Raw genomic sequence first — 18,314 nt, forward strand, 5'->3', positions numbered from 1 at the left:
GCAACGATATCAAAGATTCATAAATATTAAAAAGAAAACATTTTGAAAAAGTAAATGGACTGGTTGCACTAGCGGGAGTAAATGAAAATTTTAGTTGCACATTTTAGTGGCAAAATGCCACAATTTAGGGACAATGCAGAGCCTTAGTGTGGTGGTTTTCGTTACAAATTCTCATGTGTTAATACATTTCATAGAAAAATTGTGAACATCAGACGATACGGTGACACAAATACTCGAGTTGTCTGAGTCAAGGTTCTATTTTTTATGCACACCAAAAGCATTAACATGCAGTCCTCAACCAAAGTGAGCTGGGATGAGCAATTATTCATCCATTTGTTTGTTTCTCTCTCCTTAATATCAAGTTAGAGAGGAAACAAATGAGCAAAGGGAGCATGAACAACAAAGAATAAAGCATCTAAAATTTGAGGATTATGAAAGCAAATGTACCCTTCTAAATAAACACACAATAAACACTACCCTAAATGCTCTTATCCAATGGGAAAACAAAGCACAACCGTAACATCAAAGACTTCTGTGAAATAAGGTTTTATTGTGAAATACCCATTTACCTTGGGAAAACTCCCTTTTATCTTAATAAACCTAAAAAACAATCTTAAAAAAGAAAAAGGATGTATGATGACATTCAACCATGATGTCGTGACCATTTAGATGCAAGAGCGCAGATGAGGGCAAGGGGGCCTTATATAATGAAGTTTACATGATCAAATAATGATTATTTTACATAAAATGCTGGAACAGCAAATATTTTTTTACCTATATTAATTAATAATAACATGTTGGGACCCAATGTTTATGATGATTTAAGTAATCATGAGAATTAAAATAATCAGAGGTAGAAAAGTCACATCACAATTTTTGTTGTCCAAAAGATACGTAAAAGAATGCTTGTGATAAATTTCTTTATCAACCCCCCAAAAAGCTTTTTGAATTCTGAATTAATCGTCCTTTCTTTCATTCATTCGTTCGTTCGTCCGTCTAATCAATCAATCAATCAATCAATCAATCAATCAATCAATCAATCAATCAATCAATCACTTATTCATTTATCCATCCATTGATTCTTTTGGGGATTTATGTATTTATTTGATTGATTTTTGTCACCTCATCCATGAGCTGAGGGATGAGGGTACATCACGTTTCTGCCCTCATCTGATCATCCTTGCAACGTATTGATGAAAGAGGGCTTCTGGGTCCTTGCCCCTCCTGCAGCCAATAAGGTTGCAGAATGACATGTGATAGAAAGCATGGCAGGAAGCAGCCAGAGGAGAAGTTGTGGGCGGAGGCTAGCAGTATGAGAGTGTTTGCGAGGCAGATGTGATCGGTGAATGTTATTGGTCCTTCTTCAGTGATTCTGCCGAGTCATCTTTAGCTAGGCCCTCCTCACCAAAGGTCTCCTCGTACCTGGAGGAGAACAGATGACGATGTCGGACAGGAGGGAGACAATATCAGTAGCAGTAAACGTCTGATGGCAAACGCTAACACTACGGACAGTCTGTCTACATGGCGGCGTTCTTTAAGCGAAGCCGGTGGGGGGAGTCTGTCGCCATAGCGACAGCGTTCATGGAGGCAGCGAGGCTGGCGGGGGAGCCGCTGATGCTTGGAAAGGAGGTGAGCCTGGGAGAGGCTGGAAGGACACCCTCGAATGACTCATAGCTGAGTGCCTCGAGAGGAAAGAGGGTGAGAGAAAAAAGAAGGGGCCAAGAACTAGGATTAAAATGTGGTGAAAAAGGACAAAAAAAGACACTGAGAGGATGACGATGCTAAAAGAACACTGACAGGCGTTTTGTGCACACTCATGCGAGTGTAAAAGATTGGTAAGATTTCCGGGTACTTTTTGTTTGAGTATCATAATTCAAACAGTCAATCCAAGTAAACGAGTAAATACAATATCAGTACGGTTACTTTACATAGTTAAGATGGCTGCATTCTTGAATTGCCAATTCTCAATTCATTTCATGACCTGTAAGTGTTTTGGTGATATTAGCCTTTTTAGTATTAAACTGTTGAAAGCCATGACATCATAATTAAGAAAATGTATTGATAAAATAGAAAATTCTACTTTTCCCCTACATATTTCTGGATTATTATTTTTTTTTTTACAGCAAACGGGCTGCCGTCTGTGACAAAACTGCAGCGGTAAATAGTAAGAATGGAACTTGAACTATGGTATTGGCCTCATTGTGCTAGTATCAATCCAATATACTGACGAGGTATTGATACGTAGTTACATTTGGATCAGTATTCTCATCAATAATGCAGACAGGAGGAAGAGAAAGATGAGAGGAAGTGGATGCAGAAGTGAGTAAGAATATAAAGATTCGGAAGAGGAAGATAGTATGAAGATGCAGAAAAAGAGTGGAAGGTGGGGCTGAAGACAGGACGTGTGTGCAAAAAGTCAAGTGGGAGAAACAGAAAGTGGCAGAATACAGAAAGGAGAAAGATGAACACATGGGCAGTGAATTCAGACAAAGAGGGGAATAGGGATGAAGACGAAGACAGCAGAATTCAGACAGCAGTCGACACAGACAGAAGAGGAAGAAGAGAGAGTGGATAGAGATACAGAGGACAATAATGCTACAGCAAGTGTATGCAGATAAGCAAGGAAAAAGATGAGACACAGAGAGGATGAAGTACTCATGAGTGGCCAGTGTAGCTCTGTTGCATTCCAAGTCGGCAGTTGGGGATTTGATACTTAGCAATTGTGACCATGTCTAAGTGTCTGTCCCTGAGCAAGACACTGAACCCTCAGTTGCTCCTGGTGGTATGTCATCAGGAGGTGAATGACGAAAGTGTGAAGCGTTTTGAGTACCAAAGGTAGAAGGCATACAGCAAGTGCAGCCCATTTAGTACAATGAGGAGTGTATGTATCTAGACCAAGGTTATTTTAGTCAACGAAAACTACCAAAGTACGTTTTACGTTTACAGAACTAACCAAAACAAAAAAATGTCTTTCGTTTTCCTTGGCAATTTAATAAACGAGCCTTTAAATGTATTTACAGTATTTTCTGCACTATAAGGCGCACTGGATAAGGCCCACCTTTACAGAATTTTTCATTTTAGAAATGTTTCCATATATAGGGCGCACCGCATTAAAAGGCGCACAGAATAGAAGGTACTGCATCAAACTGGGGTTGACTAGGGTTGCGTAATGCATCCATTAGATGGAGCTGTGCTACAGGGAATGTCAACCCAGTCAATGAGGTAAAAAAAAAAAAAAATTAAAGTCCAACTCCCATTCCGTATAATATTGGCGTCTTACTTGGTCTAGCAACCCCATTCATTTTTGATGGTCATAAGCTTTCTTTAGTTTCGGGAGGCAATCACAGTGAACCGCACATGCGCAACACCCCCTCACCGCAGCTCTTTGGCTGCACATACAGCATCCAGCTCAGTGGCCTAGTAGTAGAGTGTCCGCCCTGAGACTGGTTCAAACCCCGGCCAGCCGGGTCATACCAAAGACTATAAAAATGGAACCCATTGCCTCCCTGCTTGGCACTCAGCATTAAGGGTTGGAATTGGGGGGTTAGATCACCAAATGATTCCCGAGCGCGGCACCGCTACTGCTCACTGCTCCCCTCTCCCCCAGGGGATGGATCAAAATCACATGGGGGTGGGTTAAATGCAGTGGACAAATTTCACCATACCCAGATGTGTGTGTGACAATGATCATTGGGCCTTTAACTTTAGTTTAAAAGAAAAAAGCGAGTGCGTACGTTGATGCGTAATGCGTTGATCAGCTTGTTAGCTTTGGTGCCGGGTTTGTGTATGCGAAGCCAAAGAGCTGCGGTGAGGGGGTGTTGCGCATGTGCGGTTCACTGTGATTGCCTCCCGACAAGCTGACCTGTATGTTAGTCAAGCGATGGGATGGATTCTAGCCTATAGAATTTTTTTTCTAAATGTCATGATCAATATTATCTTATTTCGGTGACGGCCCTGACCACGGTTGCTGTAATGCTGAAAGCGCTGCGACCTTGTAATTTACTAGTCGTACTGAAATATTTTGGCAGAGCACTGTGTATAACAAGTATGGATCAACAAATTCATCAATTGATCCATATATAACGCGCAATGTGGTTTTTTTGAGGAAAATTATAACCTTTTAAGTGTGCCCTATAGTGCAGATATACGGTAGTTCTAAATTACTGCATAGCCACTTGCAGAAGAAAAGGTCAAGCAGTCGCGTTGGAGTTGTAATCCTAATGTGACATCAAAGAGCAGCAGCCAATAAAAAAAACAGAATGACGTTGGCTTCCCTGCGTTTATTTAACTCAGCCTGAAAGGCAACACTAGATAAAAAGTGCTTTCAGTTTTTTGGTTCATATATGGAAAAACGTATAAAAAAATAAAAATCGTACACTGCACACCCAGGTTTAATGCTTCCAAATAGAAATTCAAGGTACAAATCCACTTTAGAAATTACGATTTGGCAGCTTTATTTACTTTCAAATCGGTATTACTTATTGTGATTAGTCTGTGGATTGTTAAACTGTACCTGGTAATATCAAACAGTTTTAAAGTAATGTTTTTCCTGAACTTGTATTACGCAATACCTACCATGGTATGTTTTTTTTTTAAACTCTTGCACACACGAAATAATTTAAAATGAGGATGATGTCCAAGCATTGAATAGGATGATTGGTTGTGTTCACTGACTTGTCATGACGGCAGCTGTGGTTCAGATTGCTTCTTTTTACCATGGCTACTCACCTGAACATCTCAGTAAGTTCTCCTTTGAAGAGAGCCACTACAACAGGGAAGCCGACACAGGCAGGTACCAGATAGAGCAGAGCGGGCTGACCACACACACAAACCAAGGTTAGCTTCTTTCTAAGGGAAGGGGCCTTAATGGTGCTGTGACCTTCAACGCCTCACCTGTGCATGTTTGAAGGTGTGCATGACAAAGATGGTGAGGCCCAGTCCGAAGATGTAGGCCAGGAAGCTGGAGCAGAAATATGTCCTGCTGTTCTTCTTCAGGCTAGAAGCAAACAAGACATAGTAGAAAAAGGTGGAGAAAAATGAACAGGTAGAATAATAAGGGCAAATAGATGAAAAACAAATTGAAGTAGGAGAAGAAATAGGTTGAAAAAGTTAACAGAATAAGTAGAAGAATGAGAATTAGAAGAAAAAAAGCACATGCAGAAAAAACTAGAAGAACAAGTTAAAAGTAGATTAACAAGAGGAAAAAGTAGAAAGAGAAGCATGTCGAAAAGAAGAATTAGCAGATGCTCTACTTGCTCAAAAGTAGAAAGCAAAGGAAGACAAATATTAGGACGTATATACAGGAAGTAGATGACAATTACAGACAATAAGCAGAAGTAGAATACCAATTAGATGATCAAAAAGTAGAAACAGAAGGATGCGCACAAAAACAAGAAGGAGAGAAAAAGTCCAACATGTAGTACGTTAACAACTACAAGAATGAGCAGAAAGAAGGATGGAAGAACATTAAGAACAATTTGAAGGACAAATAAAATGAGAAGGAAAAAAAGGAGAAGACATCACAAGAAACTATAACCAATGGTTACAACAAGCATCCCATCCGCAGGGTTACCTGACGTCAAAACGCAGCAGCAGCGCAATGAAGATGCCCGGAATGACAATGTCGCCAAGACCCAGCATGGCGAAGTTGCTGGCATCTAGACCTTTCTCCAATAAGTCTTGTGGAAAGACCACTGGCAAGGGGACAGAGTGAGCACATCAGAATGCCGTGGTGTTGCCATTGATGTACTTACCATGTTTGGCTCTACGTTTACAGTAATCCCTCGTTACATCGCGGTTCGACTATTGCGGCTTCAGTACATTGCAGATTCCCCCCCTCAATTTGTTTTTTCACAAATTCAAAATAAACCTTCTAAATTGAGGAATTATGGCATGTAAGTTACCCACATGCCAGCAGGAGTGTCCACACAATTGCAGTGCGTACACTTGTACCTTTTTATAAAAAACAGTTGTTATAAGAGTTCTATAAGCACATTTACAGTAATTTACCATTATATATTTTTTTAATAATTTACAGTATGTACACTTGTACCTTCTAAAAAAGTTGTTATAATAATAAGAGTTCTAAAAACATATTTACAGTATATTTAGCTACACATACACGTCACACACAACCACACACACGTTTATATTATACATTATTTTCTGTCTGTCATTTAATGATTAATTTATTAATAATTTATTAATATCATATTTACATGTTTATAACAATTATTTAATGTTCTAATGATAGCATATGCACTTATATGGTTTAATATACAGTAATCCCTCGTTTATCGCAAATAATTGGTTCCAGGACTACCCGCGATAGGTGAATATCCACGATGTAGAGAAAATATATTGTTACAATAGCCATAAAAGACTTGTGAATCTTTATTGTATTTTTAAAGACTGTATATTGTACTTTTAAATGTTTTTTGTATTCTTAAACACTTTAGTAAACATTTTAAAGTCAAACAGATTTTCAACAACATTCTTCATTTAAATAAATAGGGGAAAAAAGAAAATAAACAAGAGTAAATATATACATTTACAAAAAGACTTATGAACCTTTATTGTAGTTTTATACACTTTATCGTTTTTTAAATATTTTTTGTATTTTTAAACACTTTTGTACATTTTTTAAAGTCAAACTGACTCACAGAAACATTCTTATTTATTTCAATAAATAAGAAAATAAATACGAGTAAATATATTGTTACAATGTACACACAAGACTTTTATTAACCTTTTTTGAGTGTAAACGTGTCTGGCTCCTCTCTGCTCTTGCGTGCTTGCCGACGGACGCGCCCCCGCGGCCCAGCGCGAGCGCATCCGCACAAGACTTTTATGATTTTATTTTTATACACTCTATTGTATTTTTAAATATGTTATTGTATTTTAAACATTTTAAAGTGTCACGGCTCCTCTCGGCTCTTGCGTGCTGGCCGACTGACTCGGCCTAGCATGAGCGCATCCGCACAAGACTTTTATCATTGTATTTTTATACACTCTACTGTACTTTTAAATACGTTATTGTATTTTAAGCACTTTTTAAAACATTTTTAAATGTCACGGCTTCTCTCTGCTCTTGCGTGCGGGCCGACTGACGTGCCCACGGCGCCCAGCGCGAGCTCATCCGCACAAGACTTCATAATTTTATTTTCAGACACTTTGTATTTTTAAACATTTTAAAGTGTAAATGTGTCACAGCACCGCTTTGCTCTTGCGGTGCTGACCGGCTGACGCACCCCAGCAGCCCAGCGCGAGGGGATTCCACACATTGCTCAGAGGCACGCCCTGCGCTTAGTGCTCATTGCCGGCCGCTGTCCCAAATCCTGGACAACAGGGCTTTTTTTTTTCCTCCGTGCGCAGTTACACTCAGTGCCGCTGTCCCGACTGTTTCAGCGCGGCCATGCATTTTTCCTTTGAGCGCGGCTATGTCACGTCTCTACTCTCGCCCTATGGCGTCACGCTAGATCTTTAAGGCGCGCGTCGCCAATACGGAACTGCAAATCGTCAGATACTCGTTTGCCTGACCCGCTGTGTTATGAGATGCCTGCACGACGCGAGCTCGCTGACAGGCTCGTCATTTTAAAAAGTAATCGTGCAACGGCTCTGCTCTGCTCTTGCCGTGCTGACCAGGTGTCGCGCCCCCGCTGCCCAGCATGAGGACATCCGCACAAGACTTTTTAGAATTGTATGACGGGCAAACAGGACGATCTTATCGGGATTGACAAGCAGTTCTACTCCGCTTGGCAATTGAAGAACGGAGACGTGATAGTATGTGTGTAATGAAGTGCAAGTCTGAGGTGCGCTGCTGATATGTTGACGCAGACGGAGTGAATAAAGTCCAGGAGGCTGAGATAAAATGTTGTTAGAACTGCTAAGCCAATCCTCTGCAAGGACACAGATCAACATGTTCCCATTGGCCATTTGTGTCATGCGCAAACAAAGCCCTGCGCTCCAAGTGACACCGCAAAAAGCCACGACCATCGGGGAGTCGCTGATGGTGTAAGGGTGCACTTGCCGGTCTTGTTGCCTGGGTTGTGTGCTTAATTGCCTATGACGGTGTGAGTGTGTGTGTGTGTGTGTGTGTGTGTGTGTGTGTGTGTGTGTGTGTGTGTGTGTGTGTGTGTGTGTGTGTGTGTGCGGGAGCAAAAACAAACTCCAGCCGAATCGGCCACTACAGGTTAATTAAAGGCCATATCATAGAAATATGTCTTTAAACGTGTCTTGAATGTTTCTACTGAGGTAGCAGTTCTAATATCCATTGGTAGGGCAATGCTCTAGCCCCTGCAGACATTTTCTTGGCCCTCGGTGTCACTAAAAGACTTGCGTTTTGTGAACGAAAGTTACGAGACGAAACATAAGGAACAACTAAGTCGACGAGATATGAAGGCGCTAAGCCATGCAATGATTTATAGGTTAATAGAAGATACGGCACCAGAAATTGCATTATCATTAAAAGGTTCTTTGTTTCATCGTTGGTAAGCAGAAGCAAAACAATGTTATTAAAAAGAATTAGGATACTTGTTGTATTTAAAAGTTGTTCTTGCATTTACTGCGTGGTCCAAATTAGTATGCAAAATATATTCTCTGATTTTGGCAAAAAGGTCAATGCAAATGACGGTCAGTATGATAAAACTCATCAGCCCTTACAGTATAAGTAGAATTCTATTGAACAAACCTCCCAATAAAAACATTACATTGTTAAAAAAAAAAGAAAACTCAAACGGCACTGTTCCAAATACCGTAATTTTCGGACTATAAGTCGCTCCGGAGTATAAGTCGCACCAGCCATGAAATGCACAATAAAGTGAAAAAAAACAAAAAAACATACAAGTCGCACCGGAGTATAAGTTGCACTTTTGGGGCAAATTTATTTGTTAAAATCCAACACCAAAAACAGACATGAACCAGCAACAACAGGCTAAACGATACAGTGTGCTAACGTGACATATACACAAACGAGGAGCCGAGAACGGGCCTGACGTAACATTCAGAGTTATTCAAGTATTACATAAATAACACGTTTATCAAACCATCTGTGTCACTCCAATTCAATAAATCCATCGATCGTGCTTTATGTAAACAATGCCGCGTATGCGCCGCATATGCTGACGTCGGACCCGTTGTAAATTGCATTTCTAATTTTTCCACAGACCCATATGACGATATATAAAGTATATTTCAAATAACTATTATATCACAACAATACGATCAAACCATCTGTGTCACTCCTAATCATTAAATCCATCGATCAAATTCCTCGTCCTTTATGTCAACAACGCCGCGCGCGCTGCACAGATCTAGTATATAACTATATCGTAGTGTTAACAAAGTACCAGGAAAGACGTGGGTTTGGTAAACGGCTCTTTATTTAACAAAACAAGAGCTCAACAAGTCAACAACTACTGAACTGTAACGATAAAAACATATACAAGTTGCTACACGAAATAAAATAGATCAAATAACTATAACATAAATAAGTTTTTCAAACCTTGTGTCAGTCCAAATCATTAAATCTTTCAAACGTGGGGCCCTTTGTCATCTTCGTCATCCCGTGATCGTCACAGGACAACCGCCGCGCCACTGAAGTCACTTGCAGTTCAAATTACAGTAATCCCTTGCTACATCGCGGTTCGTTTATCGCGGTTTCACTACATCGCGGATTTTTGAATTTTGAAAATTTGTGAAAAAATTCAAATATTAGTCACTCCTGAGTATAAGTCATAGTATCTCCACCGTGTCGTAGGTCATCCCTGGGGTCTCCTACTAGTGGGACATGCCCAGAACAACTCACCAGGGAGGCGTCCAGAAGGCATTCTAATCAGATGCCCTAGCCACCTCATCTGGCCCCTCTCAACGCGGAGGAGCAGTGGCTTGATTCTCGCGGATGACCGAGCTTCTCACCTTATCTCTAAGGGAGAGCCCAGACACCCTGCGAAGAAAACTCATTTAGGCCATCCAGGATATTTTCTTTTGGTCACGACCCATAACTCGTGCCCATAGGTGAGGGTAGGAACGTAGATCGGCCGCTAAATCGAGAGTTTAGCCTTTCAGTCAGCTCCTTTTTCACCACAACAGACCGATACAGTGTCCACATCACAGCAGATGCTTCATCCTGCCCTCACTCGTGAACTCCTCCACTTAGGGCAGGATTTCATCCCTGACCAAAAGAGGGCACCCCACCCTATTCGAATTGAGGACCATGGTCTCACATTTGGACGCTTCATCCTGCCCTCACTTGCCCTCAATCCATGTCGAGCACAGAAGTCCAATAATAGAACACTCCTTGGGTTCAGGCCCAAGGTGGGAGTCCTCCCAATCATGCCTCTGCAGGTCTCACTGTCATTACCCTCGTGAGCATTGAAGCACTTTCCCGCATACCGTCCAGGGACTACAAAAAGGGTGGGTACTATGAACTGCCATTTGGTGCAGAGGCACTAACAACAGTCAGAACCTGCCCCCCCCACCTGAAAGCGGAGCGAGGCTACTCTCTTGTCCACCAGGGTGAAGGCACAAATTTGGGTGTCGATAAGTATGCCCACACCTGCTTTGTGCCTCTTGATAAAGGCAACTCCAGAGTGGAAGAGTGTGGAAGACTCTCAAGAGGACTGGTACCAGAGCCTGGGCTGTGTTGAGGGTTAGGAGTCTGACTATGTCGAGTCTGGATTTCTCTGCCTCGCACACCGGCTTCGGCTCCTTCCATGCCGAAGAGGTGACATTCCATGTGCCAAAAGCTCGCTTCTCTTGCCGGGGATTGGAATGCCTGCTTAAGTCAATAATTGGTGCTTCAGTAACCACCCCTTCCAAAAAAAGACTAGATGCGCCTTCGGTATTGACACTTTTACTTGTTTCAGTTGCACGGGTCCAACTAGTTTGAGTAAGTAATAATCTCAATGCATCATTGTAGGCTATATAATAAATTGGAACATTTGAGCCTCTTTCATGCATGTAATCAGATAATAAAAGTCTTGTAATCAATCCTAACTTATACTCACGTTTAATCGGCGCCTCAAAAGACTTGGCAACGGTCACCATGACATTGGTACCAAATACCTGTGAAGAGTGAGTGTCATTACGAATATTAAGGTTAGAATTTAGGTAGTGGTGGGCGATATCACAATATTAGATCAAATTTAACTCATGATCTCATGAAGGCGAAAGATGTGGTGTGGTGAAATTTGTCCTCTGCATTTAACCCATCCCCATGTGATTTTGATCCATCCCCTGGGGGAGAGGGGAGCAGTGAGCAGTAGCGGTGCCGCGCTCGGGAATCAGTTGGTGATCTAACCCCCCAATTCCAACCCTTAATGCTGAGTGCCAAGCAGGGAGGCAATGGGTTCCATTTTTATAGTCTTTGGTATGACCCGGCCGGGGTTTGAACCAGTCTCAGGGCGGACACTCTACTACTAGGCCACTGAGCTGGATGCTGTATGTGCAGCCAAAGAGCTGCGGTGAGGGGGTGTTGCGCATGTGCGGTTCACTGTGATTGCCTCCCGAAACTAAAGAAAGCTTATGACCATCAAAAATGAATGGGGTTGCTAGACCAAGTAAGAGGCCAATATTATACGGAATGGGAGTTGGACTTTAATTTTTTTTTTTTTTTTTTACCTCATTGACTGGGTTGACATTCCCTGTAGCACAGCTCCATCTAATGGATGCATTATGCAACCCTAGTCAACCCCAGTTTGATGCAGTACCTTCTATTCTGTGCGCCTTTTAATGCGGTGCGCCCTATATATGGAAACATTTCTAAAATGAAAAATTCTATAAAGGTGGGCCTTATCCAGTGCGCCTTATAGTGCAGAAAATACTGTAAATACATTTAAAGGCTCGTTTATTAAATTGCCAAGGAAAACGAAAGACATTTTTTGTTTTGGTTAGTTCTGTAAACGTAAAACGTACTTTGGTAGTTTTCGTTGACTAAAATAACCTTGGTCTAGATACATACACTCCTCATTGTACTAAATGGGCTGCACTTGCTGTATGCCTTCTACCTTTGGTACTCAAAACGCTTCACACTTTCGTCATTCACCTCCTGATGACATACCACCAGGAGCAACTGGGGGTTCAGTGTCTTGCTCAGGGACAGACACTTAGACATGGTCACAATTGCTAAGTATCAAATCCCCAACTGCCGACTTGGAATGCAACAGAGCTACACTGGCCACTCATGAGTACTTCATCCTCTCTGTGTCTCATCTTTTGCCTTGCTTATTTGCATACACTTGCTGTAGCTTTATTGTCCTCTGTATCTATATCCACTCTCTCTTCTTCCTCTTCTGTCTGTGTCGACTGCTATCTGAATTCTGCTGTCTTCGTCTTCATCCCTTCAACCTTCCAGTCTCAGGGCGGACACTCTACTACTAGGCCACTGAGCCATGTTGTTTGGGGCTTCATGCCCCTGGTAGGGTCACCCATGGCAAAAGGGTCCTAGGTGAGGGGCCAGACAAAGCACGGCTCATTAAAGCCCCTTATGATGACAAACGAAAATGGACTTAGTTTTCCCGCCCGGGTCACTGGGGCCACCCTCTGGAGACAGGCCTGGAGGTGGGGCTCGAACGCGAGCGCCTGGTGGCCGGGCCTTCGCCCATGGGGCCCGGCTGGGCATAGCCCGAAAAGAAAACGTGGGTCCCACTTCCCATGGGCTCACTACCTGTAGGGAGGGGTGAAAGGGGTCGGGTGCAAAGTGAGCTGGGCGGCGGCCAAAGGCGGGGACCTTGGCGGTCCGATCCCCGGGTGCAGAGGCTGGCTCTAGGGACATGGAATGCCACCTCTCAGGCTGGAAAGGAGCCCGAGCTGGTGTGTGAGGCAGAAAAGTTCCGACTAGACATAGTCGGACTTGCCTCCACACATAGTTTGGGCTCTGGTACAAGCCCTCTCGAGAGGGGCTGGACTCTCTTCCACTCTGGAGTTGCCCACGGTGAGCGGCATCGAGCAGGTGTTGGCATACTTATTGGCCCCCCGGCTGGGTACCTGGCACATTGTGGTTCACCCCGGTGAACGAGAGGGTAGCCTCCCTCCGCCTTCGGGTGGGGGGACGGGTCCTGACTGTTGTTTGTGTCTATGCACCAAATGGCAACTCAGAGTACCCACCCTTCTTGGAGTCCCTGGAGGAGGTGCTGGAGAGCGCTCCTTCTGGGGACTCCATCGTTCTAATGGGTGACTTCAATGCTCACGTGGGCAATGACAGTGAGACCTGGAAGGGCGTGATTGGGAGGAATGGTCCCCCCGATCTGAACCCGAGCGGTGTTCTATTGTTGGACTGTGCTCGACACGGATTTTCTAAAATGAACACCATGTTCAAGCATAAGGGTGTCCATGTGTGCACTTGGCACCAGGACACCCTAGGCCGCAGTTCGATGATCGACTTTGTAGTCGTGTCATCGGATTTGCGGCCGCATGTTTTGGACACTCGGGTGAAGAGAGGGGCGGAGCTGTCAACTGATCACCACCTGGTGGTGGGTTGGCTCCGATGGTGGGGGAAGATGCCGGTCCGACCTGGCAGGCCCAAACGCTCTGCGAGGGTCTGCTGGGAACGTCTGGCAGAATCCCCTGTCAGGAAGAGCTTCAACTCCCACCTCTGGCAGAGCTTTTCCCACGTCCCGAAGGAGGCGGGGGACATTGAGTCCGAGTGGACCATGTTCCGCGCCTCCATTGTTGAGGCAGCCGACCGGAGCTGTGGCCGTAAGGTTGTTGGTGCCTCTCGTGGCGGCAATCCCCGAACCCGCTGGTGGACGGCGGAAAGGGATGCCGTCAAGCCGAAGGAGTCCTATCGGGCCGTTTTGGCCTGCGGGACCCCGAAGACAGCTGACAGGTACTGGATGGCCAAGCGGAACGCGGCTTCGGCGGTTGCTGAGGCAAAAACCCGGGCGTGGGAGGAGTTTGGCGAGGCCATGGAGAATGACCTCCGGACGGCTTCGAGGAAATTCTGGTCCACCATCTGGCGTCTCAGGACGGGAAAGCAGTGCACAGTCAACACTGTTTACAGTGGAGATGGTGTGCTGTTGACCTCGACTCGGGACGTCGTGAGTCGGTGGGGAGAATACTTCGAAGACCTCCTCAATTCCACTGGCACGCCTTCCATTGTGGAAGCAGGGCCTGGAGACTCTGAGGTGGACTCTCCAATCTCTGGGGTCAAAGTCACTGAGGTAGTTAAAGAACTCCTCGGTGGCAGGGCCCCGGGGGTGGATGAGATCCGCCCGGAGTTCTTAAAGGCTCTGGATGTCATGGCTGTCATGGCTGATGCAGCATTGCGTGGACATCGGGGACGGTGCCTCTGGATTGGCAGACTGGGGTGGTGATTCCCCTCTTTAAGAAGGGGGACCGGAGGGTGTGTTCCAATTACAGGGGAATCACACTCCTCAGCCTCCCTGGTAAGGTCTATTCAGGGGTGCTGGAGAGGAGGATCCGTCGGGAGGTCGAACCTCGGATTCAGGAGGAGCACTGTGGCTTTCGTCCTGGCCGTGGAACAGTGGACCAGCTCTACACCCTGGGCAGGATCCTCGAGGGTGCATGGGAGTTCGCCCAACCAGTCCACATGTGCTTTGTGGATTTGGAGAAGGCGTTCGACCGTGTCCCTCGGGAGGTTCTCTGGAGGGTGCTTCGGGAGTACGGGGTGCCGAGCCAACTGATAAGGGCGGTTCGGTCCCTGTATCACCGATGCCAGAGTTTGGTCCACATTTCCGGCAGTAAGCCGGATTCGTTCCCAGTGAGGGTTGGACTCCGCCAAGGCTGCCCTCTGTCACCGATTCTGTTCATAATTTTTATGGACAGAATTTCTAGGCGCAGCCAAGGCGTTGAGGGGGTCCGGTTTGGGGACCTCAGCATCGCGTCACTGCTTTTTGCAGATGACATGGTGCTGTTGGCTTCTTCAGGCTGTGATCTCCACCTCTAACTGGAGCACTTCGCAGCCGAGTGTGAAGCGGTCGGGATGAGGATCAGCACCTTCGACTCTATGGTCCTCGGTCAGAAAAGGGTGGAATGCCCTCTCCGGATCGGGGATGAGATCCTGCCCCATGTGGAGGAGTTCAAGTATCTTGGGGTCTTGTTCACAAGTGAGGGCAGGATGGAGCGCGAGATCGACAGGCGGATCAGTGCAGGGTCGGCAGTAATGCGGACTCTGTACCGGTCCGTCGTGGTGAAGAGAGAGCTGAGCCAAATGGCAAAGCTCTCGATTTACTGGTCATCTATGCTCCTACCCTCACCTATGGTCACGAGCTATGGGTTGTGATCGCAAGAACGAGACCCAGGATACAAGCGGCCGAAATGAGTTTCCTCCGCAGGGTGTCCGAGCTCTCCCTTAGAGATAGGGTGAGAAGCTCGGTCATCCTGGAGAGACTCTGAGTAGAGCCGCTGCTCCTCCACGTTGAGAGGAGCCAGATGAGGTTGCTCGGGCATCTCATCAGGATGCCTCCTGGACGCCTCCCTGGGGAGGTGTTCCGGGCATGTCACACCGGTAGGAGACCCCGGGGATGACCCAGGACACGCTGGAGAGACTATGTCTCTCAGCTGGCCTGGGAACGCCTTGGGATCTGCCGGGATGAGCTGGATGAAGTGGCTGGGGAGAGGGAAGTCTGGGAGTCCCTCCTAAAGCTGCTGCCCCCGCGACCCGACCCCGGATAAGCGAAAGAAGATGGATGGATGGTTTTACTTTGTTTTTTCTTTGGTTTTTTTCAGCTGTTGAACTGTAAGAAGCACCAGTACTAGCACAGTGTCAGCCACTTGATGTTGACTTTTTTTTAGGTCGTCAGAGGAGTTTTGCCATACAAACTTTAAAAGTCTGCGGGACACGTACTTAAAAGAGGGAGCAGCTAGGTAACGCGGCTGATGCGGCTGGCTGCTGCTGGCTGCTGCTCACCCAGTGTTTGGTGAGCACGTAGAAACACCCCGCCCCCCCCGCCCCCCGACACAAAAAAAAAACAATCGGGATGAATTTCGTGATTGTGATTTTAAAAAATAAATAATGGTGAGGTGATATTTTTGCGATATCGCCCACCCCTACTTTTAGGCGATGCAGGCTCTTACCCAGAAGATATCGTAGACAAACAGCCCCCCTAACAGGATGCATCCAGTACTGACATTGTTCAGGTGCAGAAGTTCTACTCCGTTGAGGGCAAAGGCCAGGCCAAAGAGATTGTTCGCGATCCAATGCTACGAGACCAAAACAACACTGATGATTGGCCGTCTCAAAGTACAAAATTATTGGATACAAGTGTGCGCCATTATCCCACCACGGTGACATAGAATACCTTTTTGAGAACGTACCAAACGCCAACCACGCTGCTGCAAAGCAGACACACCAGGTTGTTTGTGTCAAACTCGTAGTTAATGATCTCTAGAGACAAAACAACATTTGGCAATCAGTGTATGCAGGACAGAAGACTAGGAGACTAGAGGGCTAGATTTTTCTCACCTTCTTTGGCCTCACCAGCACCTTGTGTAAAGAGCAGCTGGTACTGCTTGTTTGGCACAGAAGAGGGAAATATTCTGGAAAGCAGAGGACTTGGACACCAACAAGAAGAGTCAATGCAACAGGGTGGTGTATAATGTGCAAGGCTGTGCAACTTACCTTGTTGTGTGAGACAGCGCCAGCACACCAAGCACAAAGAAGTAGGCCGACAGTAGCAGGTTTATGTACTCTTGAGAAAACACCTGCACACACCGTACAAATCCAAAATGTGATGCAAAAATATGTTAACCATGTCCCTTAGCTGCTGAACACACTTATAGTTCAGTGAGATTCATTGCAATGTTCACCAGCTAACATATGACTGCTGCTAAACACTGTGCTATCTTAATACAAGTTAATAGCTATGCACACATCAGGTCACTGCTATGTTCAACACGCAACAGAAAACTGTACAGTTTTCAGATTCAAACTGTACAGTCTTCTGGCTCAACCCACTGATGTGTTGAAAATTTTGTGCTCTTAGCTGATAAATTCATGCTCCACTCACCAGCTGAACATTTACTGTGTCTTTTGGGTGCTTGTGGCTAACCATCTCTGTCAGCTGCTAGACAATCTTGTGTTCAAGGGCTCATTAGCTGTCTCTCTACAAGAGGGCACCAGACTAAAATAATTCAAGAAGAGCTTCAAATTGAAGATTTTAGCAGTGCTGGAAGAAAACTTAGGGGCACACACGACAATTTGACTTGCAAAGAAAATATTCATAATTCCCTCTATTCTCACCATATAACTACTTACTAAGTACTTGCAGAAACTACAATGTTTTAAATAAAAATTTTACTGCACAAGTTTTGGCACCATAAAGTATAAGAGACAGTTCAAGCAATTTTCTCTTGTATTTAAGATTGCACGTTGATAGCATCTGGATACTAGTGTGAATGGAATGGGTAAAAACAATGAGAACATGCCAAATGCCAGAAAACAGCTTAAAAGCAACTTTTATTTTTTTAATTGAGGAAGAAAAAAAACAATTAACTTCATTTTGGGAACCATAAACCTAGTTGATAAAATTTCAATTATGAGCTCTGAACTGAACAAGTTCATTCACAATTTTGTGAACTGAACTTTGAACTACCGTATTTTTCGGACTAAAAGTCGCTCCAGAGTACAAGTTGCATCAGCCATAAAATGCAACACAAAGGGGAAAAAAACATAACGTATTGGCCCGAATATCGTAAATCGTATATGTATCGACATGCCAAGATCTGGGGAAAAAGCTGGTAAAAACTAAAATGCCTTTAAAATTTGAGTAACAACGATGATCTGACTGAAATAGATGCAATTGAAGTCCCAAGAGGAGTTCCTGATTAATAAGAATTAATTGACCAAATTGCAGTAGGATGGGAGTCTTCCATTTGCTGCTGGTGAACGATGAACAAGAACGTTGACAGGATAAATTACATCCATTGCAACATGCTGAAATTGGGCAAACGGACACAAGCGGGATTTGAGGCAGGGCATGAACAGCTAGCCTTCCCTAATGGCTTTCCAGAATCGCATTGCTCTTGATATGTTGTTGTCTGAGAAAGGGGGGGGTCTGCGCAATGTTCGGAGAACAATGCTGTACCTTCATCCCCAACAACACTGCCCCTGATGGGAGCCTGACGAAGGCCATTGCAGGCCTGCGGTCCCTCAACATGAGGATGAAAGAGCACTCTGGTGTGGACACATCAATGTGGGACAACTGGATGGATGCCTTTGGAAAGTATAAACCCCTTGTGTCCTCAATCATAATATCAATTATAGTGTTAATTGCAGTATTTGCTGCTATACTCACTTTATGTGGATGTTGTTGTATTTCATCTCCGCGTGCTCTGTTTAATCGTCTTATCACTAC

General features: G+C 44.7%; 1 protein-coding gene across 4 annotated transcripts in view; it reads right to left on the reverse strand.

Annotated features, from left to right (window-relative positions):
• Positions 1-247: 247 nt before the first annotated feature.
• The window catches only part of hm13 (histocompatibility (minor) 13), a 50,906-nt gene continuing 32,839 nt past the window's right edge, over positions 248-18,314 (reverse strand). For 3 of the 4 annotated variants that reach the window (XM_085922942.1, XM_085923021.1, XM_085923072.1), the window contains 9 exons: positions 16,580-16,662; positions 16,424-16,512; positions 16,260-16,345; positions 16,036-16,161; positions 11,007-11,064; positions 5,573-5,693; positions 4,894-4,996; positions 4,729-4,814; positions 248-1,422 (listed from right to left, as the gene is read on the reverse strand). In XM_085922942.1, coding sequence (XP_085779068.1) covers positions 1,350-1,422; positions 4,729-4,814; positions 4,894-4,996; positions 5,573-5,693; positions 11,007-11,064; positions 16,036-16,161; positions 16,260-16,345; positions 16,424-16,512; positions 16,580-16,662 — 825 coding nt within the window. In that variant the 3' untranslated portion in view covers positions 248-1,349. Of the gene's footprint in view, positions 1,423-1,444; positions 1,675-4,728; positions 4,815-4,893; positions 4,997-5,572; positions 5,694-11,006; positions 11,065-16,035; positions 16,162-16,259; positions 16,346-16,423; positions 16,513-16,579; positions 16,663-18,314 lie in introns of those variants that run through there. The other variant, XM_085923151.1, reaches the window with a different exon arrangement.

Source organism: Syngnathus leptorhynchus, chromosome 1, assembly GCF_054491065.1.
Source record: "Syngnathus leptorhynchus isolate UIUO chromosome 1, UIUO_Slep, whole genome shotgun sequence".
Taxonomy (NCBI): domain Eukaryota; kingdom Metazoa; phylum Chordata; class Actinopteri; order Syngnathiformes; family Syngnathidae; genus Syngnathus; species Syngnathus leptorhynchus.